Genomic DNA, 27,490 nt, shown 5'->3' with positions numbered 1-27,490 from the left:
TCTAGGGATTTTCAGGGGAATTTGGGTGTTTTTGGGTAGAACTTAGGATTTTTAAATTTTAGGGATTTGGACCTCGTGAGGTCTGATTTCAAAATAAATTATATATTTGAGTTCGTGAGTGAATGGGTGATCGGGTTTTGGTTCGAACTTCGGGTTTTGACCAAGCGAGCCCGTCGTCGATTTTTGACTTTTTGGGAAAATCATTAGAAAACCTATTTTCATGCATTATAATTGGTTTGTTTAGCATTTATTGATATCGTTAAGTAAATCGTGACAAGATACAAGCGAATTAGAAGTGGAATCGAGGGGTAAAGCGGTAGTTGAGGCTTGATTGTGTTCGTGGCATTGAGGTAAGTGTTTGGTCTAACCTTAGCTTGAGGGAATAGGAGTTGTGATCTTATTTGCTATGTGTTAATTGTTGAGTACGACGTATAGGTGCGGTGACGAGTATCTATACGTTGGTGTCAAGCATGCCCGCGAGTCTTATACTATGATTGTTGTGACTCCGTTATGTATTGTCCATGCTTAATATGGTGATTTTCAATGTTGAGCAAGGCTTATGAAGGTATTCTTGCTAATTGACCATTGTTGAGCATTGGCTCAAGTTGAGATTTATGTTGTGAAGTTATTGTGGAAACGAGATGAGATATATTGTTATTTCCCTTGCCGGGAAGTTATTGTTTATGATATTGTTTTCCCTTGCCGGGATGTTATCGCTTATGATATTGTTTCCCTTGCCGGAATACTATTATTATATTATTGTTCCCTTGCCGGGATTCTATTGTGATTTTATTGATTCCCTTGCCCGAATTGCTTTGTGGTTGTTGCTTGGGTAAGGAAGAGTGTAAAGCACGAAGGGTGATGCCGTGCGTGATATTTGTGAGTGAGTGTTAATGCACGAAATGTCGTGCCGATATTGTGAATGTAAAAGCACGAGTGTGATGCCGTGCCATGATATGAGTGATAATGCACGAAAGATAATGCCGTGCCATGATTATGTGAGGTAAAAGCACGAAGGGTGATGCCGTGCCGAATCTATTGATTCTTATGGTGAGAACGAGAGTAAAAATACGAATGGTGATGCCGTGCACTTGTTACTGTTTTCCTTATTCTTGCTTATAATTGAATTATGGTGTTCTTTATGCTTCTCTACAGGAATTCTGTTAGTACTTGATATTCCTTGCGGCATGTCCCCCTTCCCATCTTTAACTGCTAGTTTCTGTTATTATTATTTGTCGTATATGATTTAACTGCACAGGTTTATTTGGTAGTCTTGTCCTAGCCTCGTCACTACTTCCGAGGTTAGGCTCGACACTTACCAACACAGTTTGTGTGCCTAATGTGGATGGACTTCGAGAGTTGATTCTAGAGGAGGCCCATAGTTCCCGGTAATCTATTCATCCGGGCGCCACTAAGACGTATCAGGACTTGCGGCAGCATTACTGGTGGAGGAGGATGAAGAAGGATATTGTTGCATATGTGGCTCGGTGTTTGAATTGTCAACAGGTAAAGTAGGAGCATCAGAGACCTGGTGGTCTGTTTTAGAGGATTGAGATTCCTGAGTGGAAATGAGAGCGTATCACTATGGACTTCGTTGTTGGACTCCCACGGACTCAAAGGAAGTTCGATGCAGTATGAGTTATTGTTGATAGGCTGACCAAGTCAGTGCATTTCATTCCTGTGGCAATTTCCTATTCTTCTGAGCAGTTGGCAGAGATTTATATTCAGGAGATTGTTCGCCTTCATGGTATGCCCGTGTCTATCATTTCGGACCGAGGTACACAGTTTACTTCGCATTTCTAGAGGGCAGTTCAGTGTGAGTTGGGTACACGGGTCGAGTTGAGCACAACATTTCATCCTCAGACAGACGGACAGTCCGAGCGTACCATTCAGATTTTGAAGGATATGCTCCGAGCATGTGTTATTGACTTTGGAGGTTCGTGGGATCAGTTCTTGCCATTAGCAGAGTTTGCCTACGACAACAGTTACCAGTCGAGCATCCAGATGGTCCCTATGAGGCTTTATATGGTAGGCGGTGTCGGTCGTCGGTTGGATGGCTTGAGCCAGGAGAGGCTCGATTGTTGGGTACAGACCTAGTACAGGATGCCTTGGACAAGGTTAAGATCATCCAAGATAGGCTTCGTACAGCTCAGTCTAGACAAAAGAGTTATGCCGACCGCAAGGTTCGTGATGTGGCATTCATGATCGGAGAGCGAGTGTTGCTTCGGGTGTCGCCCATGAAGGGCGTGATGAGATTTGGGAAGAAGGGCAAGCTAAGCCCTAGATTCATTGGTCCTTTTGAGATTCTTGATCGAGTGGGAGAGGTGGCTTACAGACTTGCGTTGCCGCCGAGTTTATCAGTCTGAGATGTCATACAAGAAGCGGAGTCACCCCTTCACCAACTGTTTCACTTGATTTGTTGAAGGTCTTGAAGTTTATCTATGGCGGCTCCCGTGGTGATTGAAGGTTTTTCAAGAGAGATGACTTCATATATACGAGGCATTGAGGATAGTGTAATAGAATGTGGAGACGTCATATGGACTTGGAATGAGCATTCAAGACTAATCGGCCACAAAGACTAGTTTACGATCATTTTCATGACTTAGGCTTTTGTATAGGAAAACGTCTAATTCCTTTTGTCTCTACATTTTTTGATGTATCAACTTTTGTACTATTGAAGCAATAAAACATCTTTATACTTCAAAGCAAATCGTCTCTTTTCCTCATAGATATGTGTCTCTACACTTGGAAGAATTAATGTAATGATCCGATGACGCCAAACTTTTATTTTTTTAAAACTCATGCGACTGAACTTAGAATGAAACTCTAAGCTATCTACGTACCTCGGTGAAGAGGATCAAGTCATAACGTAGTTCAGAGGGGTGAGTTTTTTTTTTATGTCCTAATTTTTGCCTAGGCCGTCTCTCGTGAGGTTTTCAACCTAGCTGACTTTTTTTTTTGCCTAGGCCGCCTCTTTCGAGGTTTCAACCTAGCAGACTATTTTTTTTGGGCCGTACACAGTTTAGACTCATGCGGGCCAGGAGTGTAGCAACGTGCAGTTTAAGCTCATGCATCAAGGAGCGTCATCACTGGCAGTTTAGGCTCGTACGTCGAGGAGCGTAGCAGCATGCAGTTTAGGCTTGTGCATTAAGGAGCTTCATGACTTGCAGTTTAGGCTCGTGCGTCGAGGAGCGTCATGACTTGCAGTTTAGGCTCGTACGTCGAGGAGCGTAGCAGCATGCAGTTTAGGCTCGTGCATTAAGGAGCTTCATGACTTGCAGTTTAGGCTCGTGCATCGAGGAGTGTCATGACTTATAGTTTAGGCTCGTACGTCGAGGAGCGTAGCAGCATGCAGTTTAGGCTCGTGCATTAAGGAGCTTCATGACTTGCAGTTTAGGCTCGTGTGTCGAGGAGCGTCATGGCTTGCAGTTTAGGCTCGTGCGTCGAGGAGCGTAGCAGCATGCAGTTTAGGCTCGTGCATTAAGGAGCTTCATGACTTGTAGTTTAGGCTCGTGCGTCGAGGAGCGTTGTAGCATGCATGGACTCTTTAGTTTCATCTTTGGATGACTACTTGCCCCCATTCTCAGCATCGTCTGCTTCTATTTCATCATGAGGCTCAAAGCTAGGAAACCTTTGGTCTCCACTTGTAGCCATACTCAATTTCATATCATGTGCACTGGTGGCCAACTCTTCAAAAGTTTTAGGCTTTATTCCTTGCAAGATGTAGCGAAGGCTCCAATGCATACCTTGGATGCACATTTTGATTCCAGAAGTTTCGCTAAGACGGTCTTTGCAGTTGAGGCTTAAACTCCTCCAGCGATTGATGAATTCGATAACTGGCTCCTCCTTCCATTGGCGGGCATTTGTAAGTTCAATCATACTCACAACGCACCTCGTGGTATAGAAATGATTGAGGAATTTCTGCTCGAGTTGCTCCCAACTATCAATGAAACTAGGTTCAAGATCTGTGTACCAATCGAAAGCATTTCCTTTGAGAGATCGAACAAACTATTTGACAAGGTGATCATCATAAGTTCTAGCATCATTACATGTCTCGACGAAGTGTGCAACATGTTGCTTGGGATTCCCTTTACCGTCAAATTATTGAAGCTTAGGGGGTTGATATCCACTTGGTATCTTCAAGTTATCAATCCTTTGGGTGTACGGCTTTGTGTATGTAAGGAAAGATTTAGACGAAGGCTCAATTTTATCCTTGATGGTCCCTATGATGAAGTCCTTCAATTGCTCAACATGAATCTGCCCATCAGAAGAGACTTGGAGCTCTTTGGTCATTGTTGTTAGCTTTGTCGAGGACTCTCCTTTCTCTTGAATTTCTGGAAGCTTCATAGGTGCTTGGCTTGATTCTTCCTCTGTCATACTCTCTACCTTATTCATCAACTTGGAAAGTTTATCATCTTGATCTTTCATGTACTTTGTCAGGCCTTCAACTGCTTTTATCAAATTTGCAAGTTGTTCTTCTATGGTAGAAGCTTCAATCATCATTGTTTGCATGACCAGTGCAGAGGACGAAGAATGGTATGGATCATCACTTAGATAGAGAGAAGATTGTGGAGTGACACGAGGAGAGATTGGAGAAATTCATTGCTCAAGACGTCATCATCTTTTTGCATAAAGGGATTGTGGGACTGGCGATGGCATTCTTTTGAAAGGCTGAATCGCGCGAAAGTTCGTCCGACCACCTCATTGATGTTGTTCCCTTCTTCTAGCAGATACGAAGATGATCTCACTTCATTTGGTGAAGATGAACCAAAAACATGAGTTGTGGACGGCACTTCAATCACTTGTTGTCCTAGTATTTCGGCTTTGCTTCTTTTGATTTGCCGAACAATCTCCATGGCAACTTCCAATCCGCTTTTGGAGTCAGATCTAGGGTTGTTTCTTATTGTAGCCATCTTGGTGTTCTTGAACTTCGAAGAGAAGAGATGAGAGGTAGAGATGGTCCCACTGGGCGTGCCAAAAATTGTAACGACTAAATTTCGCTCCTGAAAAATAATAATCAAGACAAGAAATATAGCGACAAATATTATATTCAATTTCAAGTGATGGGGTTACAATCTCTAAAATATCTCTTAAATCTAGAGAGATGTAGTCCTCTGATTCTTCTCCTCACAGATGATGGTTCAAGAGCTTGAAAGCTTGATCTTGAACTTGACGGATTTCAAATTTGTAGTACGTCGTGAACAATTTGAAGGTCGTCACGAACCAGGATTTGGTGTTAGGTTATCACGAACGGAAGATTTGAAGCTGTCCGCCTATGGCTTGAGTTCGCCTTTGGAATTTGACCTCAGACGACGAGTGCAGATATGGATAGAGACCTTGATGCTATTCTTTAGAGCTTCTTTAGCCTTTCCTTCTTCTTACTTGCTTGTGTCTTAGCCTTCTCCTCTGACCCCTTTATATAGGTGTGGGGTGCAGTAATCTCCAAGAAAACCCTAGTGGATCATTGGGCTTGAGGCTTATGGGCCGACCCATTTGATAGAAGACCAATTTGCGGGCTAGCCCAATAATATATTGGACTTTTATTTAAATCAATTCATTTTAGATTTAAATAATCGACCCGATTATTCTAGCCCATAGTATCATTTGGACTAAGATGTATTTAATACATGATGAAATCCAAATTACTTGTGGATTTAAATTTAATAAAATTTTATTTGTCTACAACGACGTATAGGTGCGGTGACGAGTATCTATACGTTGGTGTCAAGCATGCCCGTGAGTCTTATACTATGATTGTTGTGACTCCGTTATGTATTTTCCATGCTTAATATGGTGATTTTCAATGTTGAGCAAGGCTTATGAAGGTATTCTTGGTAATTGACCATTGTTGAGCATTGGCTCAAGTTGAGATTTATGTTGTGAAATTATTGTGGAAATGAGATGAGATATATTGTTGTTTCCCTTCCCGGAAAGTTATTGTTTATGATATTATTTTCCCTTGCCGGGATGTTATCGCTTATGATATTATTTCACTTGCCGGGATACTATTATTATACTATTGATCCCTTGCCGGGATTCTATTGTAATTTTATTGATTCCCTTGCCCGAATTGCTTGTGGTTGTTGCTTGGGTAAGGAAGAGTGTAAGGCACGAAGGGTAATGTCGTGCGTGATATTTGTGAGTGAGTGTTAATGCACGAAGGGTGATGTCGTGCTGATATTGTGGATGTAAAAGCACGAAGTGTGATGCCGTGCCATGATATGAGTGATAATGCACGAAGGATAATGTCGTGCCATGATTATGTGAGGTAAAAGCACGAAGGGTGATGCCGTGCCGAATCTATTGATTCTTATGGTGAGAATGAGAGTAAAAGTACGAAGGGTGATGCTGTGCACTTGTTATTGTTTTCCTTATTCTTGCTTATAATTGAATTATGGTGTTCTTTATGCTTGTCTACGGGAATTCTGTTAGTACTTGATATTCCCCGTGGCATGTCCCCCTTCCCATCTTTAACTGCTAGTTTCTGTTATTATTCTTTGTCGTATATACTTTAACCGCACAGGTTTATTTGGTAGTCTTGTCCTAGCCTCGTTACTACTTCGCCGAGGTTAGGCTCGACACTTACCAGCACATGGGGTCGGTTGTGCTGATACTACACTCTGCACTATGTGCAGATCCCGATACTGGAGCATTTGGACCATAAAGAGGTTGCTGCCTTCGGTCCAGCGGAGACCCGAGGTAGTCCTGCAGACGTTCGCAGGACTTGGCGTCCCCTTCTATCCTTTCCATTCTGTTTTTATTTATTTCAGAGACAGACTTTATTTTTCTATTCAGACCACTGTTTGTAGTATTCGTAGATGGTCCGTGATATTTTGACACCAATTCTGGGTAGAGTTGTATTTTGGATTTTCATACTAGTATTTAGTTAAATTATCAGATTTCGTCCTCCGCATTTCTTTTATTATTATTATTATTATTATTCCGCTGTTTATCACATGTTAATTTGCAAATGTTAAAAGGTTAAGGGAAAAGGGTAATAAAATCTGTAACACTCGGCTTGCCTAGCTTTCACGAGTAGGCGCCATCATGACTCCCGAGGGTGAGAAATCCGAGGGTGTTAGTTAGATAATCACGTATTATAGTTTTAAAGTATTTAATGTGACGGTATCTTAAAGAACACTTCTTTGTGGGTAATATTTTTTTGTGTATGTTTCCTCCTATTGTGTTGGTTGCTCTGCCTTAGCCAAAACTCTTATTGTCGATCTTGATATCCCTCTTGAAAGTGCAATATACAGTTGTACATGCAAGAAAACATATTACGATAAATATAGTCCAATATTTAAGATATTTGTCCTTGTGCTATATTTGTTATATTTGCAAAACATAAACATACCAAAAATTATTTTCACACAAATTTAAAAGGATATTCCTTAGTTTTGGAAGACGAAAGTTGAATTCAGGGACAAGAATATCTAAGAAGCACATTGACCAGTATCATAATTTTTTCATGTATGACGTTATTGTCAAAACTTTTATATACCATATGTGTGCTATTACATAAGCTATTCGACGTATTTAAGTTTTCCAGTAGCATGACGGATATATTTTTTTTCAAAATTAACCTATATACAATAGAAGATCAATTTTAACTTAGTCTATTACATATATGGTGACACTAACATACGTAAGAAATAATAAATTTGACAACAAACATGTATGGTAAAAGGCCATTTTGTATTAAAGTATTTAAATATTCTTCTTGGTAGTAGTTATTGGTATCATTTTCTATTGGTCAAAAACTGAAAAATATTTTATTTTTATTATAAAATTTTGCAATCAACATTTTATTAGTTTATCAACATACTCATTTCTGCTAGCTAAGATGTCTTTTTAACTCTATCATGCGATTTGCACAAATTGCGTTTTAATCTAATGATAGAAATATTTCTCTTATTAAATGCACTACTATTATTATTGGGATTGATAACCAAGTGTTCAGGAAAAATCAAATCTTCTTTTATTAGATGCTTTTATTCATTTCCGACACGAAGCAAGAAGACACTGAATACTGGATTTGTTCTTACTTTATATTTCTTTTCAATTGAATCTTTTTCATTTGAGGCCAGAAGTATAACTTTGGCAAGCTAGCTTTTACAATATCTATTTTTATCGATTTTAGAACTACTGGTAGTACTTGACAAAATCACCACACAAACCATTGATTTTCCACCAAACGAATCATTAATAAGAACTCCGGGCAATTATTTCGATCGTTTGACACTTTGCCTTAAGTGCTTCATCCTATATTATTAATTTTTCTTTCCTTATAAATTTAGCACCATTGCTTTACTGTGATATATTTGTGATGGTTATTTAAGTTGTTTGAATAAGATATCAAATCTAAAGTGGGTGGCCTCACAATAAAATTGTTGTTGGTACACCACTTGCTATTATTGCTAACATTGTCAAGAATCTTGATATGATATTTGTAAGTAATGTATGGCATAGAAATATTATTTTGATTCCGCCGGAGGCATCTTCAAAGAATATTCTTGTTATATCATAGTCGACTCTTTATAATATAGTCTTGAAAGCTTGTTCTTGATTAAGATTTAGCTTTGATTGTGCTTCCTCAAACACTTGTATAACATTTTGATTCTTAATAATATACAAACATTTTTACTTAGTGATCTAACGCTCTTTTTATGGAATACATTTACGTAACATAAGATTTTTTTTTAACTTGAACAAATTTCTTATTCATATGATAAATTTTAAAAAATAGTTGAATTAGATTCTGTCTGTTTCATCTTTTTAGGTTTATGCTCTACTCCGGGTAAAGATCCGCCCGATTTGGATTCTCTTGCTAAATAATTAATTAAAAGATTTAATTATTTGATTTTAACATAAAAATAATTTATTCTATGTTGATTCGGATCTTAATATTAGTTCATCTCTTGTTGAATAATCTTAATTATAATTTTATACACTATAAATTTTATTTTCAAAGAGTAAAAAATTGATATGATTTTTCACTTTTAGATCTTTATGTTTGTAAAATTATTAGTGATATTGACGCTTGCCAATAATTTTTTTCTCTTTCTCACATATTTATATTCTTCATATTTTTTTAGTTGTTGTTTAATAATTGGGTATTTTCAATATTACACGAAAAAATTGATAAAAAAAATTATTTGAGTAGAAAAATAGTTCAAATTTATTATAAAAATATATTATAGTGGGGCTCTTTTTTCTTCTCAATTTCAACTCTTTATGCGGTCCATTTAATATTATTTTTTTTGGGTATTTGACATTATGGAGTGGTAATGCATTGCCAATATGGAGGATTTTTATAAAATTAATTTTATTAAACCTTCCTACATATTTTTAATAAGAATTTACTAGACAAAATTTTATTAATTTTAGAACTATAAAACATTAAAAATTAGGAAAGAAGGTATTGTAGTCCAAAAAATAGGTTATTGCAGTTATGTCCTTTCCCTATGAGTTCATCCGCTTAATATTTTAGGGCTATTTTGGTACGTTAGTATTGTATTTATGATTTTATAATAATATAGAGTCTCCTTTTTCTAAATGAATTTGGACAATATAATACATTCTCAAATTAAATTAGTAATGTCACGACCCGAATTTTCCACCGTCGGGACCGTGATGGCACCTAATATTGTACCCGCTAGGCAAGCCAACGTTACTGATTATTTTACCTTTTTCCTTTATCTTTTAATAGCTTACAAGTTAACAACAATAAATCAGCGGAATAAATGCGGAAGAACAGAATTTAACAGATTATCTTAATATAAATAACGAGACCGAAATAAAACTCCACCCACAACTGGTGTCACTACTCACGGACAGTCTACGAATACTACAGACAATGGTCTGAACAAAGAAATACACATCTGTCTCAGGAATAGATATAACAGAAAAGAAACAGGATAGAAGGGGACGCCAAGGCCTACGGACGCCTGCAGGACTACCTCGGGTCTCCACTGGACTGAAGGCAGCCACCCAACTCTGCTCACACGGTCCGGCGCCGGATCTGCACAGAAAGTGCAGAGTGCAGTATCAATACAACCGACCCCATGTACTGGTAAGTGTCGAGCCTAACCTCGGCGAAGTAGTGACGAGGCTAGGATACGACAAACATCATAAACCTGTGCAGTTAATCAGCATAATAACAGAGTAACAAGTAATAAAAACTAAGCAGAAATGTACGGAAAGGGGCAAATGCTATGGGGGTTTCAACATAAAGAATTACAGCAGTAAAGGAATTTAAACAGTTAAAGCACTTGAAACGATAACAGCAAATGAACACAGCAAACAGAAAAATGCATGGTATCACCTTTTGTGCTTTTACTCTTAATCCTCACCATGCAATAAATAATAGAAATGTGCACGGCATCACCCTTCGTGCTTTATCACTCTTCCTCACCATATGAATAATAGAAATGTGCACGGCATTATCCTTCGTGCTTTATCTCTCTTCCTCACCATATGCATCAATATAATGTAAATGTGCACGACATCACCCTTCATGCTTTATCACTTTTCCTCACCATATGCAAAAGTATGAATGTGCACGGCATCACCCTTCGCGCTTTATCACTCTTTCCTCACCCAAACAATAGAAAACAATAACATCTCGGCAAGGAGTTAAACAATAGAAACAATAACATCCTGGCAAGGGAATCAGCTATAACCAATCTCGTTCCAACAGTTAACTTCACAAAATAAATCTCAACTTGAGCCAATACTCAACAATGGTCAATTACGAAGAAATTATCATAAGTCTTGTTCAACATGGATAATCATCAATTAAGCATGGACAGTACATAATAAGAGTCACAACAGTCATAGTATAAGACTCACGGGCATGCTCGACACCAACGTATAGATACTCGTCACCACACCTATATGTCGTACTCAACTCTAACACGTAGCAAATAAGACAACAACACCTATTCCCTCAAGCTAAGGTTAAGCCAAACACTTACCTCGATTCCACGGCCAAAATCAAGCCTCAACTATCACTTTCCCTCTAGATTTCACCTCCAATTCACTTGTATCTAGTCATAATTAACTTAATAACATCAATAAATGCCAAAGAACTCAAATCCAATGCTTAATTATAGGTTTCCCAACATTTTCCCCAAAAGGTCAAAAATCGATCCTAAGCCCGCTTGGTCAAAACCCGAAGTCCGGACAAAAATCCGATTACCCATTCACCCCCGAGCCCGGATATGCAATTGGTTTTGGAATCCGACCTCAATTTGAGGTCTAAATCCCCAAAATTTGAAATTTTCAAATTTCACCCAAACACCCAATTTCCCATGAAAATCCCTAGATTTTGTGATGAAATCTTGTAAAAAGATGAAGTAGATTGAAAGAAATGAGTTAGAAGTATGATTGGGGAAGAACTTGTCTTTGAAAATCGCCAATGGGATCTAAGGGTTTGAAAATTTAAAAGAATGAGTTGAAATCCCGTCAAAACCTGTTTTTGAGCAGTTACAGGTATCGCATTTGCGATCACAGGTTCGCAATTACGAACTCGCAATGAGACCATTGCTTCGCAAATGCGAAGCTTGGCCTGACCTGCTGCCTTCGCAAATACAAACAAATGTTCGCAATTGCGGCCTCTGCTCTTGTCGCATTTGCGACTATGAACTTTGCAAATGCGAAGGTCCCCTGCCCAGCCCAGTCATCGCAAATGCGATGGTCCTTCGCAATTGCGGTGCTCGTATTTGCGAGCCAGACTTCGAAAATGCGAAGTCTGCAGACCTGCAATACCAAATTTTTCCTTAAGGTTCAAAACACTCCGTGGCCTATCCAAAACTCACCCGAGCCCTCGGGGCTCCAAACCAAACATGCACACAAGTCTAAAAATATTATACGGACTTGTTCGTGCGATCATATCGCCAAAATAACATCTTAAACAATGAATTTAGCATCAAAATCAATGAAATTCTCAAGAACACTTAAAGTCTCTATCTTCACAACCGAGGATCCGAATCACGTCATATAAACTCCGTTTCTTACCAAATTTTACAGACATAACTTAAATACCTGTGACGACCCAAAGGGTCATCACCAGATTTCTCTCTTTTCCGGGCTTCCGAGGCCTTAAAAACCTCGCTTTTAGTTGCCTCGATTTGCGTGCGCAGTCCGGGCGCGAAGCCGGAAAACTTTTATTGTTGAAATATGTGAACTTTGTGAAAAATTTGAAGAATTTTGATATTAATATTGCTAAAGTTGACTTTGGTCAACATTTTTGGTAAACGGACCCGGACCTGTGATTAGACGGTCCCGGAGGGTCCGTAGAAAAATATGAGACTCGGGCATATGCCCGGAGTCGAATTTCGAGGTCGAGAGTCCGAGAAATGAATTTTTCTGTAATTGTTTTTCTGAAATTATTAAGGAAAATGGAAATAAAAATTGATTAAAAGACTATGGTATCGGGTTCGTATTTTTGTTCTGATGCCCGGTACAAGTCTTAAATATGTGTTAAGCGCTTCCTGTAAAGTTTGGGTGAAATCGGGTGTCATTTGACGTGTTTCGGATCTAAATATCTAAAGTTAGAAGTTTAAGAAGTTGAAAATGAAAATGATGATTTTGAGGCTTAATTCATTGATTTTGATGTTATTTTGGCGATTTGATCGCTCGAGTAAGTTCGTAGGATGTTATTGAGTTAGTGTGTGTGATTGGTTAGGAGCCCCGAGGGCTCGGGAGTGAATTGGAGGTGGTTCGGGGTGTTTTTGCACTTAAGAAGTTAGCAGATTTTCTGCAATTTTTGCACAGAGGTTTTTCTTCATCGCGTTCGCATCACTAGATCCGCGTCCGCGTAGTTCTGTGCCTTCCCACTTCGCGTTCGCGTCTTCACCCTCGCGAACGCGTAAGCCAAATTCAAGCCCAAGTATTTCCCTTCATCGCGTTCGCGCTCTGGCCATCGCGATCGCGATGATTTGTTGTGTCCTCTATCGCGTTCGCGTCCCTTAACACGCGTTCGCGTAGGCCAATCTTGGACCCCAGTATTTTTCCTCTACGCGTTCGCGTTCCCTTTCACCCGTTCGCGATGCATTGCCCAGTTTACCCTTCGCGAACGCGGCCCCTTTCCCGCGAACGCGAAAGGCAATTTTGCCCAGTTATATTTTTAATGTCCAGAACAGTAGCAGCACGGGAATTCCTCATTTTTTTCACACGAACTCTTCTCCCTAACACCCCATAGACGATTTTGAAGAGCCTTTTCCTCCATAGCTTCCTAGGTAAGTGTTCTTAACTTCATTCTCTCTTACTTCCGTCATATAATCATTAATTTCCTAGCCCTAAATCATGAATTTAAGGTAGAAATTAGGGGTTTTGGGTAGAGTTAGGGTTTTGGGAATTTTGGGTGATTCAACCTCAATTTGGGGTCGAATCTTAAAACAAATCATATACTTGAACTCGTGGGGTTATGGGTGACTAGGTTTTGGTCTGAGCCTTGTGTTTGGACCATGTGGGACCGGTGTCGAATTTTGGTGTTTTTGGAAGAATGATAGGAATTTCATTTCTAGGCTGTGGGATTATGTTTTTGAGCCCTTATTGATATTATTGAACTAATTATGCCTAGATATCATTGTTTCGGAGTTGGATTGTAGAGGAAAGGCGGTATTAGAGAGTTGATTGCTATTCTTGGACCGAGGTAAGTGTTTGTTCTAACTTTGGCTTGAGGGAATAGGATTAGGATGTTATTTGCTACTTGCTAAATGTGGAGTATAGTGTATAGGCATGGTGACGGTTGTCTATGCACCGGAGTCTAGCATGACCGTGAGTCTTAATTGCTTTTAATTCGAATGATGTGATGCAACTTCCTTGTTTAATCGATAAATTTTATATAATATGAACGGTTGAGGAAGAATTGTGATTGGTATATTTTGGAGCGTTGGCTCGAACAAGAATGTGATAGTTGAGAAAGAAGTGATTTAAAAGAGGATGTGTTTTGATTATTCCCTTGCCGGGACGTGTAGACTATTATTATGTACTCTCCCTTGCCGGGATATTTGGGCTGTTAGTTGTACCCTTGCCGGGTTAAAGTGTTATGTTGTCGAATTCCCCTAATGGGGCCTTCTTTACAAAGTCAGATATTTTGAACTATGATATGGGATCGTGTGGCACGCCGTCCACTTATATACTATGATATGGGATCGTGTGGTATATATATATATATATATATATATATATATATATATATATATATTATGAAATGGGATCGTGTGGCACGCCGTCCACTTATGAATTAAGAAATGGGATCGTGTGGCGCGCCGACCACTTATATATGAGCTATGGTATTGAGATAGTTTCGTCGTTATATCCGTTGATCTGTATTCGCTGTATTTTCCCCGAGCATGCCCCCTTCCCCTTTTTAGTTGATATTCTCTGTTGTTATTTCCGTTGCCTTTGTATATATATATCTGCACAGGTTGTTTTTGGTAGGTCCTGTCTAGCCTCGTCACTACTTCGCCGGGGTTAGGCCAGGCACTTACCGGCACATGGGGTCGGTTGTGCTGATGCTACACTTCTGTGCTTTTTGCACAGATCATAGTACCGGAGCAGGAGCTTTTGGACAGCAGTAGGAGCGTTGGGAGCTTACTTCAGTCCGGAGATTTTCGAGGTAGCCTTGCTGGAGTCCGCATGGTCCGGAGTCTCTCTTATCGAGGTCTTTCGTTTGATTTCCCTTGTATCGGATCAGACAGTACTGTATTCTTATTCAGACTTTGTATTTAGCATTCAGTAGAAGTTCGTGAGTTAGTGACACCAGATCTGGGTAGAGGTGTATTTGGATTTCCGCACTTGGTTTCAGTTATTTATGTTTTCGAGACTTCCGCTTTTATATTAATTGCCTCGTTCTTCTTTATATTGTTAATGATGTTGAGAGAAATGTTAAATTAATTGGCTTGCCTAGCTCCTATTAGTAGGCGCCATCACGACTCCCGAGGGTGGGAAATCCGGGTCGTGACAATACCATATTAAACATGTACCGGGCTCCGAAACCAAGATACGTGCCCTATACCATCAAATTCAAACATTATTCAATTTCTAAAACTCCTTATATTTTCCAGCAAACAATTTTCTTCAAAAATTTATTTCTCGGGCTAAGGACCTCGGAATTTGATTTCGGGCATACGCCCAAGTCCCATTTTTTCCTACGGACCCTCCCGAACCGTCAAATCACGGGTTCGGGTCCGTTTTCCCAAAATATTGACCGAAATCAAAATAAGAGATGACCTTTTGGGTCATCACAAGTAATAGGACATTATAATACGTTTTCAAATCAAATTCGTAATAGAAATTTTTAAGAAGTATATCCTAAAAGTAATAGGATTACATGACTAAAGATATTTACTTGTTCAAATTTATATGAATTAAACAACCCGAAAGTAATTATACTAATAGGATTCCAAAGGTAATCATGTAGGGTTCCTAACGTGTAGTATTATGTCCTAAAACTGATGGAATTATAAGGCTAATATCTAGTTTAAAAATTAACATAGAAGTTATTGTAGTCCAAAAAAATAAGCTATTACAGCTATGCTCTTTCCTTATGAGTTCTTCTGTTTATATTTTAGGGCTATTTTGGTCTCTCAATATTATATTCATGCTTTTATAATAATAGTATATGCTTTTCTGTTTCTAAATAAATTTGGATAGTATATTATGTTTTAAAATTAAATTAGTAATAGAAATTTTTTAAGAAGTATATCCTAAAAGTAATAGGATTTCGTTCGAAAAAGAAGTTCCAAACCTATCTCGGAGTTCTCCACATTCATGTGTTGTTTGTTCCAAAATTCTTTTTGTATGTGAATTCTTACGGGAAGGATTTATAGGCATTTATACAGCGGATTGTATTAAAGTTATATTCCTTATTTGTCTCTAATAAGAAGGACCAAAGCGTTAGAAATCTAGAATTTCGGTTATGTCCTTTTATTATGAGTTATTATGCTTAATATTATAAGGTTACTTTTGTAAACCGATATTGTATTCATGCTTTTATAATAATATAGATAGATTATGGTAGATAATTCCCCAAACAAAAACAAAAATGTATAAATACCTCCTAAACTTATTTCGAAATACCAGCTACACACGTCAATTAGTGTGTTTATTTATTCACCGTGTATTACAAATCTAGTTGCAACACTTTAAGGGGTCGTTTGGTACAAGGTATAAGAAGGTATAGTGCTGGTATAAAAATGTAATACCACCTTAATACTTTGTTTGGTTAGCAAATATGGTATAAGTTATTCCGGTATTAAAATTTGTACCGGAATAACTTATACCTTGTAGAGGGTGGGGTAATAGTGCCAGGATAACTTATACCTTCTTCTTAGAAATTATGCAATTGTCATTTTTAATACAACATATCAAACAGTGGATTAAAAATAATACCAGGATAACTAATCCCAGCATAACTTATCCCGGCATAAGCCGTATTCAAACCAAACGACCCCCAAAGGTGTTACTCCACTTCAAAAAAGTTAAACCCCTACAAAGTACATGCATGTAACAAAGGGAGTGGCAAACGAACAAATTGGGTTGGATATAGGCGGCTCAAAAACGTGTAATATAAAACAGATAAAATACCTGACACGGTCATATTTAATACATATAGAAAATGGGTTAATCGATGGATAATATGGATAACCATATCATCCATTGCTTCTACGTGGTTACTTTTGGGAGAATTTATAGTCTTCCAAATTTAAGGAACCCCCAATAATCAACTGATTTATTGAGTAACTCTTGGATAAACTATTAAATTAATAAGAGTTGTATCTTCCAACTTCATTCAAAAATGAAACTTGAATTTTAGTCTTTGTGAATGTAAAAGTTAAACTCGTTGGTTATGCATTAATTATTCATTTTTTACTTAAATCTTATCCATATTTGACCCATATTTAAAAATTTCATTATCCAATCTATTTTTTTGGATAATATTGATGGACAATTGATTTTTTTTAATCCGTTTTGCCACCACTACATGTAACTATCATTTCAACACAAGTTTAGGGGTGCTTATGCTTTTTCAAAAATAAAAATAAGAAAAGGTTTTAAATAATTTTCATGCAAGCTAGGGGGTAAAGTATGTACTAAACTTTTCTTATGAAATAATTTTATTACCCCACGGTGTGGGATAATGCTGGGTATGTGTTGTTGTTGTTGTTGTAGTCTGCACAATATCCTTAATTTTTCTCCTGGCTAACATAATCAATTAAAGCGAAATGTATAGTGAGAATTGATATAGCTGGCCCCAACTAGCTTGCAAGTGAGACATGATGTTGTTTTTGTTGTGTTGTTGTTACGCAATCATTATTTACATTCAGTGCAATTTTCTTAGCTTGACGTTCTAAAAAGAGTCAGCGGTGAAGATTTTATTAGGTCATCCTTCTGTTTTCTAGAAGTTTAATGCTGAACTCTCCTAAGTAGTTACTATTTTTCTGAAAACTACTCTTGGGGGTGCTGCTCAATTGCTATGAAACGCATAGGTGTATAATATAATATGTGAACTCTATGGACAGGCTATGAAAAGCATAGGTGTATAATATAATATGTAAACCCTATGGACGGGCTATGAAACGCATAGGTGTATGATATAATATGTGAACCCTATGGACGGGCTATGAAAAGCATAGGTGTATAATATAATATGTAAACCCGATGGACGGGCTATGAAACGCATAGGTGTATAATATAACATGTGAACCCTATGGACGGGCTATGAAACGCATAGGTGTATGATATAATATGTGAACCCTATGGACGGGCTATAAAATGCATAGGTGTATAATATAATATGTGAACCTTACAAACGGTCTATAAAACGTATATGTGCATAATAAGAAAGGGCCGAATGGTTTGGTGAGATGCCTATTTAACACAAATGGTAGGTGGTTTTTATTTCATTTCCCTTGCTTATACATGTGTTGTTAGGATGGTTTTGTTGGTACTCTGGCAGGTGTATAGGCCTAGTTACAAAGGTGACGCTGCCGAAATTTCTGAAAAATTTGGGAGTTAGTCAAAATTTAGGGACTTGAGGTATGTGAGCAAAGGGATATATTATGTTAAGTGTTTGGGGGCGGACTCTACTCCTCATTCGAGGACGAATGATCCTAAGCGGGGGAGAATGTAAGGTCCTGGAAAACTTCCCTATGTACATTAAGGTTTTGTGGTGTCAAGGTAGGCTAATACGTTGTATTTTCAGAGTTTTGGGTTGAACAATGCGTTGGGGAGTAAAATTTTTTCATCACAGCTAGACCAGACTTTAAGCTGGTGAGGCCTTAATAATCTCTTATATGGTCGGATAGTGGAAAAAAATTGTTTGTGTCAGAGTTTAAAGCATATTCATATCTTATAATAGTATCTTGAGAGAAACTGGCATATAAAAGGGTGATTGACAGGAATTGTCCTACAAGGGGTTGATCTTTAAATATTACTTCTTTTCAAAAGTGCTCAGAAAATGGCTTCGGCCACATATATTTATTGCTTGTGAGGGGTTTCTCTACTATATCAGTAGATTTTATGCTAAATTTATTCTATTTATATTGTTAATCATTCACAAATTTTACCGGGTTGGCATGATTTTTGTGATTGTTCAATTGTTTACCAAACTCTACCATATTGGGATGACTTTGTGTTAACTATATTCGATCTATCTGTTAGATTGTTCATAAATTCTACCCAATTCAGTTGACATAATTTTGTGCACGTTCAATTGTTCACCAAACTCTACCAGATTGGCATGACTTTGTGTCATCTACAATTTACCTATCTGTTAAATTATTTTTCAAAGTCAACTCGATTAGTATAATTTTTCTGTGTTATTCAATAAAGTATTCTTCAAAATAGATCCAACCACCTCAAATTTGCTCCAAATAAACTCAAATTTGAAATGAACTCTCCAAATACCAACGCAAACAATCTTCATCACCAATTTAGTCAAATAATACCACATTAATAAGAACCACTTTGCCTTCTCCAATACTTTCTAAGAAACAACAATGAAATTTTGATATTTTTAAAGCAAATCACTAAATCAGTATTTAAATTAAAATTTTAAGTGCAAATTATCAACATTCAAATAATTTTAAAAATTTTGATTATTAAATTTTAGTTTCTACCATCAATAAAAATTTAAATCTTCCAATATTGAAAAGCTATGGTGTTCTTGGTGAAGAGAAAGACTATTTTTGTAACAAAGTTAAGAATTGAAGAATTTATCCAAATAGTTGTCCACCTAATCTCTTAAACTAAAAATAGTCGGCGATATATAATATATGTATTTATGTATAATATGTGTATAACTGTATTTAATTAATTTATAATCTATGTATACCGGCTAAAAAGAGTAAATTGTGAATTTGGAAGCGGTGCAATTTTGTGGACACAAAACGGTTAAAATATCATGGTATAGCCAGTTTTCACACTGGTCAATGAAAAATAGCCAGCGTTTATCAAGTCAATGAAAAATAACCACTATTTTGCTGCAACAGGGACCGGTCCAGTATAATATACGGGAGTTCTGGTGCATTTGTGTACGAACTCCAGCATATTATGCTGGACCGGTATACTTTGCTAACTCCTAAAATTTGCGGGAGACTGGAGCACCAGTGCTCCAAACTCCAGTATATTATACTGGACAATTATACTTGCTGGAACTCCCGTAAAATTTGCGGGAGTTCCAGCATAATTATGCTTGAACTCCCGTAAAATTTGCGGGAGTTCCAGCATAGTTATCCTGGAACTCCCGTAAAATTTACGGGAGTTCAAGCATACTTATGCTGGAACTCCCGTAAAATTTGCGGGCGTATTTTTCCGGATTTTGAACAGTGTTTTCGCTCAGATTTAAAGTGGCTAAATTTCGATGACTTTTGAAACTTGGCTATTTTTCAACGACCAGTGGTAAATCTGGCTATTTTCGAATTTCTCCCCACAAGACGTGAACCAAACTTCCTTCTCCAGAGTCCTCGTCGCTGGGCACTGTTTCATCTAACCCAATTTCATTGTAAGGGCCTTGGCCCAGTAATTCGCAAAACCAAATTCTTTTGCTTCTTATTCCTTTTCGGTTCTTTTCCAGTTTCCATTATCTCATTATACAGGTTCGACCGTTCGAGACTTGAGGATGTAAGGTTCTTTTTTATTTCAGAACGAGCAGATTTTCTTTTTCTGGTACATTAAAATTACGTTAATTTGACCACCAAAGTTTCAACACGACAAAGTAATAAAATGGTAAAAGACTAGTGAGCACCATTGAATTAAGCTGAACAATAATATCATTAAACCCTGCGATTAGCAGGTGATTCAGGTAAAATGCGACAAAATTGAGTACGGAAATATCATAATTCTTTTGGTTATCAATTTTAATAATCTTCAACAAATAATTTATTCATTACTGTAGTATTTTTTTTTTTTTTTTTTTTTTTTTTTTTTTTTTTTTTGTCTCACGTATATGTATGGATTATAATATAGAATTGTTATGTACTCCTTATTAATCATAGTGCATGAATTCGATTAATGGACAAGTTTTACAAGGATTATATATATATGATGCAAAGATTAATACGGTCTCTAATAATCACTGAATTATTATATTTACTATTAAGATGTTTGGTTAATTGCATTAATATATAAATACACATTGGAGATATTTATTGTTCCAATATTAGTGACCTTCGCCTACACTTAATCACTTTATTCAATTTGTTTTTCGCTTTATTTTCATATCTAGTTAATAACATTTCGAAAAAAAATTGAGTTATCTTAATGTTTATGGATAAATAATAAATCGTGCTGTCCTATTTCCATTTTGTTCGGTACTTTTTTTTTTTTTTTTGGAGGGGGAGGACTTAATAGTTACTAATACCAAAAGGCTTTTCACTTTGTTGACTCATAAATGCTCACTGAGTTCAACATATGGGAAGCCTAAAAAGGAATCACAATATTCAAAGATGTTTGTCGTTCGAAACATCCAAAGCCTAAATGCATTCTTTGCTTCATTTCAAGAATGTTTGCTTCACTTAATAGCCTCCCTTCTCCAACAAGACATGTCCTATATTGATAACGTAACCACTTCCTTTTCTTTCTGTTTTTCTTTTTGTTGATAAAAGCAAAAAATATTTCTCAAACATCGAAACCCTTTTGGTTACTAATCATTATTATCTTCAATTTCATGTTTTGTGTTTGCTTCTTTAACATACCAACTTGTTTGCCTCAGGCACACAGCTATAGCCTGTTGACTCAAACCTCTTAGTTCCAACAATATACGTAGCACTTCTAAGTTTTTTTTTTTGCCTAATATTTCTTAGAAATTAAGAAAGAAAATACTACTCCCTCCGGTCCATAATAAGTGACCAATTTGCTTTTGGTATACTCGTTAAGAAAATACTAAATTTTAGACGAAAATAGTTATTGTGACTAAACTACCATTCATTAAATGTTGCACCATAGTTATAATAGCACTTACTTCTCTTCTCAAATGTGAGGAGTAAATGACTTTTAAGGGATACGTACATAAGGGTAATTTTGGAAAAACAAATTGAATTTTGTCTTGATTATATAAATGAACACTTATTTTGGACCAAAATTAAAAAGCAAATTGATCACTTATTGTGAACCGGAGGGAGTAAGTGTTTCTATATACCGAAACCTCTGGAGTGAGATAGTTTCATTTTTTCTTGAGACAGAAATTATTGAACAAGCAAGACTATGTCAATGTATTTTAGTATTAATAGTTAAATTAATTATGCTCCAAAACCAGTTTAGGAAGATCAATTGTTGATGCCTACACTACACAGATTAAGTAAAAAGGATATCGTCTTTATACCAGTGTATAGTGAGTTTACTTTCTCAAATTCTTGAAAGGAAAAATGGATCGAGTAAAGAGCCAAAGAGGTATGGAGGTGTATACAATTACAATGAAACTTTCCATGCACATAGAAACTGTAACGCATGTATACAAATAACAACGAGGGCATTAATTGTGTTAGCGAGCCCCACAAATGTGCTTGTAACAAGCCGCATTAGTCGCTGGGAGATTCTGTATTGGAAAAAGTCTTGGCTCGATACTCTCTGTAAATATTCTTCAGAAACATCCATTTAATAAATTAATGAACTTCTCTGGCTCCAATATTAGACAAAGACAAGGACAAAAAGACAAAAATCCTATAAGTCGATAACTGTTTTTTCCCCTCTTTTTCTTCAGCTGTTTGTTACTCCTCTATATTGGTAGGGGTCGAACAGTCAAAGAAAAGCTTCATGAAAACTTGAGAAATTCACTTTTCTTATTTATTTATTTCTCTCGAAATGTACGCTTGAATAGTATGGAGTGTTTGTTAGGTTTGTCTGAACAAAGTCCCACATGAAAAGTAGAAAAGAAAAAGAAGCTACTTATAAAGAGTTGGATATTTTAATAGTGTGAGGCCAAAGCGGTCGATATCACACCATGTTAAGAGTACCGCAACGGTATCAGAGCCAATGGTTTGGCGGGATTATGGTGGCGGAGTGTGGCGTGGGGGCCCGGCTTACACAACCTTTGGGCTTCGGGACCGTAAATACTCAATCTCATGTGGGTGACATACAATTAATCTCCAAATTAACCTATGAATTGTTGGGTATGTGTGTGAACAAAGTCTCACATGAAAAGTAGAAAAGAAAAAGAAGCTATTTATAAAGAGTTGAATAATCTTAATGGTGTGAGGTCTTTGGGGGAAAACCGTGCGGGCTTAACCCAAAACGGACAATATCACACTATGTTAAAAGTATCTTTGGATCGTTTTAGCCGAACAGTATTTCATACAAAATGGCAACTGGCCGGGGGAAGTGGGGTTTAATTTGATTCTCCTGTACCATTGTAAGCAAGCTTAACGCTAATGCCACCTACAAGCATGTTTAAAATCTTGTAAAAATGTCAAGTTTAAAGGTCCTTATAATCAGAGAAAATTTACATATTATCAGCACTCAGTATATGAGGACACTCATTATATCAAGCTCAAACTCTTTATATAGTCTTTTTTATAAAGTATATATGTATTTAATGTATATATTCGTTAAGGGAGCTTTGATTGATAATGTTATTCTTTTCACCTGGAAAATAAAATGAAAATGTGGTGCACCTTTGCTGCAAGTCAAAAGATTAACTGTATGCTAACAAAACTTGATTTTCCTAGCCTCTTACGTTAAACCTTTCAAGACTTAGTATATACAATGCCACTGCTAATTGCGTTTCAAAGACCACATTGATTCTAATGATGATCACTAAATATTTAGGTATGTCTTGTGACTGAATAACTGAGCCTGTTCTGCTGAGTGACTTTTGCAGTGATCAATGCACAAGCTGGAAAGCTTTCATTTTGAGCAAGGTCTTTGAGAATTTCTTCAGAGAACTTCTCATAACTCAGGACACCACACATCTTTATCTTTTCTTCTTCAGATAAACCATATTTATGTACCTGTTATAAAACCAAGAGTTAATTAAGTTATATGCATTAATGGTGTTACAAAATGATTAAAAGGAAATTGAAGGTAGCTCTATATAATAAGTATTGATTTGTAATTAATTGTAAGTTGCCTACTATAACATGTTAAATTGTAGTTTCAGCGTATATAAGTTCAATCCTAAAATGAAATGTTAGTTCAATTCAGTTTAAGAGTGAAAACATTAGTGAACAATGTCTTACCTTGAGGTACATATCCAGGGCAAGATAAATTGTGTCATATGATTCTCTTGCAATATCAGGCAGTGCTGCTACCAATGCCAAAAACTTGGAAGGTTTAAGACAAGGATCAGGTGCAACTTCCATGATATATAGATCTATTAACTCAGCAACTTTCTTCAGTTGATACATCAATAATTTTTCGCGGCTATTGGAGAGGAATATGTCAAGCAACCTCAGAATTAAATTTACATTATAAGCACTTTTTTCCCCTGCTGGAGAAGGAATAAGCAAATCATCAAGTTTAGCTCTATCTAACTGGGAACCAATCAAATGTTCTAACTTCCCCTTTGAACATTTGCTCATTTTCAAGGTAAAAGATGCCTGTAGAATGTCAAATAGACCTCTCATAGAGATGAAGCTCCCATCAAGAGAAGAAAGGAATTTAATTACTGTCTCAATGATTCTGGATTTCTGAGCTGATGAAACAGTGGGACATTTCACTCTTTTGTAATAAAACAGGAATGAAGCGATCACAGAATGATCCAATTTATTAGATATCATTGTCTCTATAATCTTCTTGAACATATTAAGGTTCAAAAATCCAAGATCTGCAAACCACCAGGTTGCTTGAGAACTGTAAATTCCCTTGCTTTCTGTACTAATATCCCCTGAAAACTGCATAGACGAATTCTCGGAAGAAGATGCACATGGGCTAGAGATGTTATGAAATTCAAGCCTTCCAACAACACAATCCAAGAAATCTTGAAGTATAGATGAAGATGGCAAGAAAGAAAGGAGTTGTTGGCACTTTTCCAAGCTAATAATCAGCTCAGACCATGTCATGTAATGAATCTTCTGAAAATAAGAACTTGTTTGCTCGACCAAATTTGGTTTCCCCTGCATTTCTTTATTCATTTCTAGGTAATTCGCAGCACAATGCAGTTGAAACATGTTAAAAGGAGTAATCTTTATCCTACCACCATTATAGCAAAACTTAGCAATGAGTTCAAAACACTCAGCACCTCCTGGAAATTTGTCGAAAATTAATTTCAGCCTTCTTGTTTTCCCTGTCAACTTACTGAATAATTTTCTTAATCTCCCTGAGAGAGATACAAGAATAGTCTGCAGAAGATTAAAAAGCATTAATATAAGATGGTTAGTCCAGATATTTAAAGGCTGCATTTTAGTCCCTAAGAATCCTTTTTTCTCAAAGGAAATGGCAAAAGTATACTAAGCAAAAACTTGGATATAATAAAATTCAATGACAATGACAAAAATTTGTCAATAGGAAACAGGATATTGTAGTAAACTTATGTTTCTCTAGGTTACCTTGTCCACCAAAAATAATTCTTGGCCATTGACATCTACCTCAAGATGGCAACAATTTTTCATAGTAAAAGGATGGCTCCAACAGCTAAAAGACAGGAAAATGAAAGTTAAGAGAAACCATTAACTAGGCTGTCTTAGCTCTAGAATGATATTCAGAGGGAAATAGCAAAATGCTGAGAGATGGAGGATGAAAGAAATTCCAAACACCGATTTCAAACTGACAAACTCAAGTTTTAAAACCATGTAGTTTATTAAGGTGGTTTCTCGACATTTGTAAACTATGCTATGTCAATGAGAGCATAGAAAATTCTAGGAAATTAGAAGCATCCAAAATAATTTAGGGCTATAATAAAGCTACAGTATTAAGATAATCCTGAAAATTAAGGGCAAAATTGGGAGTTCATTTGCATTTTAGAACTATCTACTTCTATAATGAATGATATCATTTACTATTTGAGAAGATAAAATTATTTTTTTGACTATGATTTTTTTCCAAATTTTAAAAAGTTTTAACATTAAAATTAAGTTATTGATCTATAGCATTTTTTATGAAAAATCTAAAATTAAAAATTAAAATTGAATATCCAAATTCACAACAATAACAACTAAAAAAGTACTAGATGGGCTGACTTTGGCATTCCAGATATTTAAACGAGGAAGTAAGTTATATTCTCAAATACCAAAAAAAGAAGGTTATATTCTCAAGAATTATTGTCATCCTCCACTATTTACAGTCCTTGGTACGTAGCAGTTGATGATGTTTTCTACTTTTTGCCGCTAATTTTGGATAGTGGGATAATCTGACTTTGAGATAATTTCCTTTAATGCAAATTAGATCCCACCATAACAGAACTAGTTTGACTACAGAACTTCATTCACTTGCAGGGAAAGTACTGCAAATTAAATTACAAAAAGAAGTGATTCGTGGTAATCGCCTTTTCTCTGGTCAATTTATTGTTAGTTGATACGTAGCTTGTGAAAATTTTGGTTCTTTTTAAGTTTAATTTAGTAATTCTTCTTTGCTCTTTTACCTCTACATATACTTTGGGTTGATATGAGGTGAAATTTTCGCAGCTTGACCGCACCTACAATTGAGCTTTCCTCGAAGTTTTGACAAAAGCATATCATACACTATCCATATTTTTTTTGCAGATTGCCTAACTATCTATAATAGGTTCATAATCTATGATTTAAGGTATTATATATAGTGTTCCGAAATAACTAACTTATATTTTTATAAGTTTGTGAAGTTACACTAAGAAAAAGCGAGCATCACCTTGTATAGGTTGGGTGGAGCTTAAAGAAGCAAGCCCCTATTAGAGAAAGCCATTGCGCTAGCCTAGCTAGCTAACGTTTTTCAGCTGGCTGTTATATTAGTTGTAACAAGGTTCATTCTTATATATATTTGGTAGGTGTAAAAATTTCTTTTATTAAAATGAATAAAATATAGTGTTCTCAAGGGATAAATGAGAGAAATTTTTTGAAGTAAAAAGTCAAAACAATGATAGTTTGAGTCTTAGGTTCTATTCTCATCAAATTCTTCTAGTCTCTTTCTCTTTACTGTCCGGCCCCGGGGCGGATTTAGAGGGCGGAAGGGTGTTCACCCGAACTTCCTTCGTCCAAAAATTACACTGTATATGTAAGACAAAATTTATTTTTTATCTCTATATATTATGTTTTGAATCCTCTTGACATAGCCCAAAAGCATAGCTCAATGATCAAGGGGGTTCAAAACCTTTGAGAGGTCACTAGTTAAATTCTCACTAGGTACAACCTCTTTTAATTTTATAACCTTTTCCTTGTTTGAACCCCCTTAATGAAAATACTGCCTCCGCCGGTCTTGCCCCAAGCCTAATAGAATTAAAAAAAAAAAAAATCTTCAAATAGTTCCACAGTAAATAATAATGCAAGAACTACCAAGTATCTCATGTGACAATAATAACGGACACCAAAAGGAAAAGGAAAATGAAGAAGAAGCGAGAGAGAAACACGAGGATAAAGGCAAATTTTTATGTGTGGAATGCATGCACACTTTTTTAAAAGCAGAAAAATACAACAAAAGGTAGAAACTTTTGATCAATGATAGATTTTGCAAAAGCTGAATCTACTTGCAATAACATATCGCATTTTCATGTATTAAATTGATAAAGCCGGCAAGTCCATGATGCCAATCAATTAATTAATAATTTAATAAGACTTCTAGTAAAAAATACCTGACTAAACCAAAATTCGCTTACTGTTTTTGAATCATGTCATCAGAGAAAACAAACAAGTCCATTGGTTTTCCTTAATTAACCTTTGAGCTCAATTAGAATATCTATAACGAGTAGAAAAAAGGGAGTAGATAGGGCAGATGAACTAAATTATAGTAGACTACTTATGACCAAAATATTAAGAGTCGATGATTTTTTTTCATATGTCTAAGCTTTGGTGGACAGAATTATCCAATATTTGTGCTAGTAAGAGATAGTCAGAGAAAAGTTAGATACTTTGGAGAA

The 27,490-nt window shown here is 36.5% G+C and overlaps 1 protein-coding gene across 1 annotated transcript; it reads right to left on the bottom strand.

Moving 5' to 3' along the window:
* Positions 1-23,099: 23,099 nt before the first annotated feature.
* LOC109206761 (BTB/POZ domain-containing protein At3g22104-like) lies at positions 23,100-24,833 on the bottom strand. The gene is made up of 2 exons (XM_019369617.1): positions 23,685-24,833; positions 23,100-23,456 (listed from the first exon to the last, which is right to left on the bottom strand). The coding sequence occupies exons 1-2, from the start codon at positions 24,804-24,806 to the stop codon at positions 23,271-23,273; spliced, it is 1,308 nt and encodes a 435-aa protein (XP_019225162.1). The 5' UTR covers positions 24,807-24,833; the 3' UTR covers positions 23,100-23,270.
* Between the last annotated feature and the right edge of the window lie 2,657 nt (positions 24,834-27,490).

Source organism: Nicotiana attenuata, unplaced genomic scaffold (assembly GCF_001879085.1).
Source record: "Nicotiana attenuata strain UT unplaced genomic scaffold, NIATTr2, whole genome shotgun sequence".
In the NCBI taxonomy this organism is placed as follows: Eukaryota; Viridiplantae; Streptophyta; class Magnoliopsida; order Solanales; family Solanaceae; genus Nicotiana; species Nicotiana attenuata.
This window is presented reverse-complemented; position numbering and strand designations above follow the sequence as displayed.

Excerpts from the sequence above, each read along its gene's own strand:
- LOC109206761 (XM_019369617.1), bottom strand. The coding sequence starts at position 24,806 with ATGCTTTTTAATCTTCTGCAGACTATTCTTGTATCTCTCTCAGGGAGA. Across the intron at positions 23,457-23,684 it reads CCCTGGATATGTACCTCAAG|GTACATAAATATGGTTTATC; the intron begins GTAAGACATTGT and ends GTTTTATAACAG.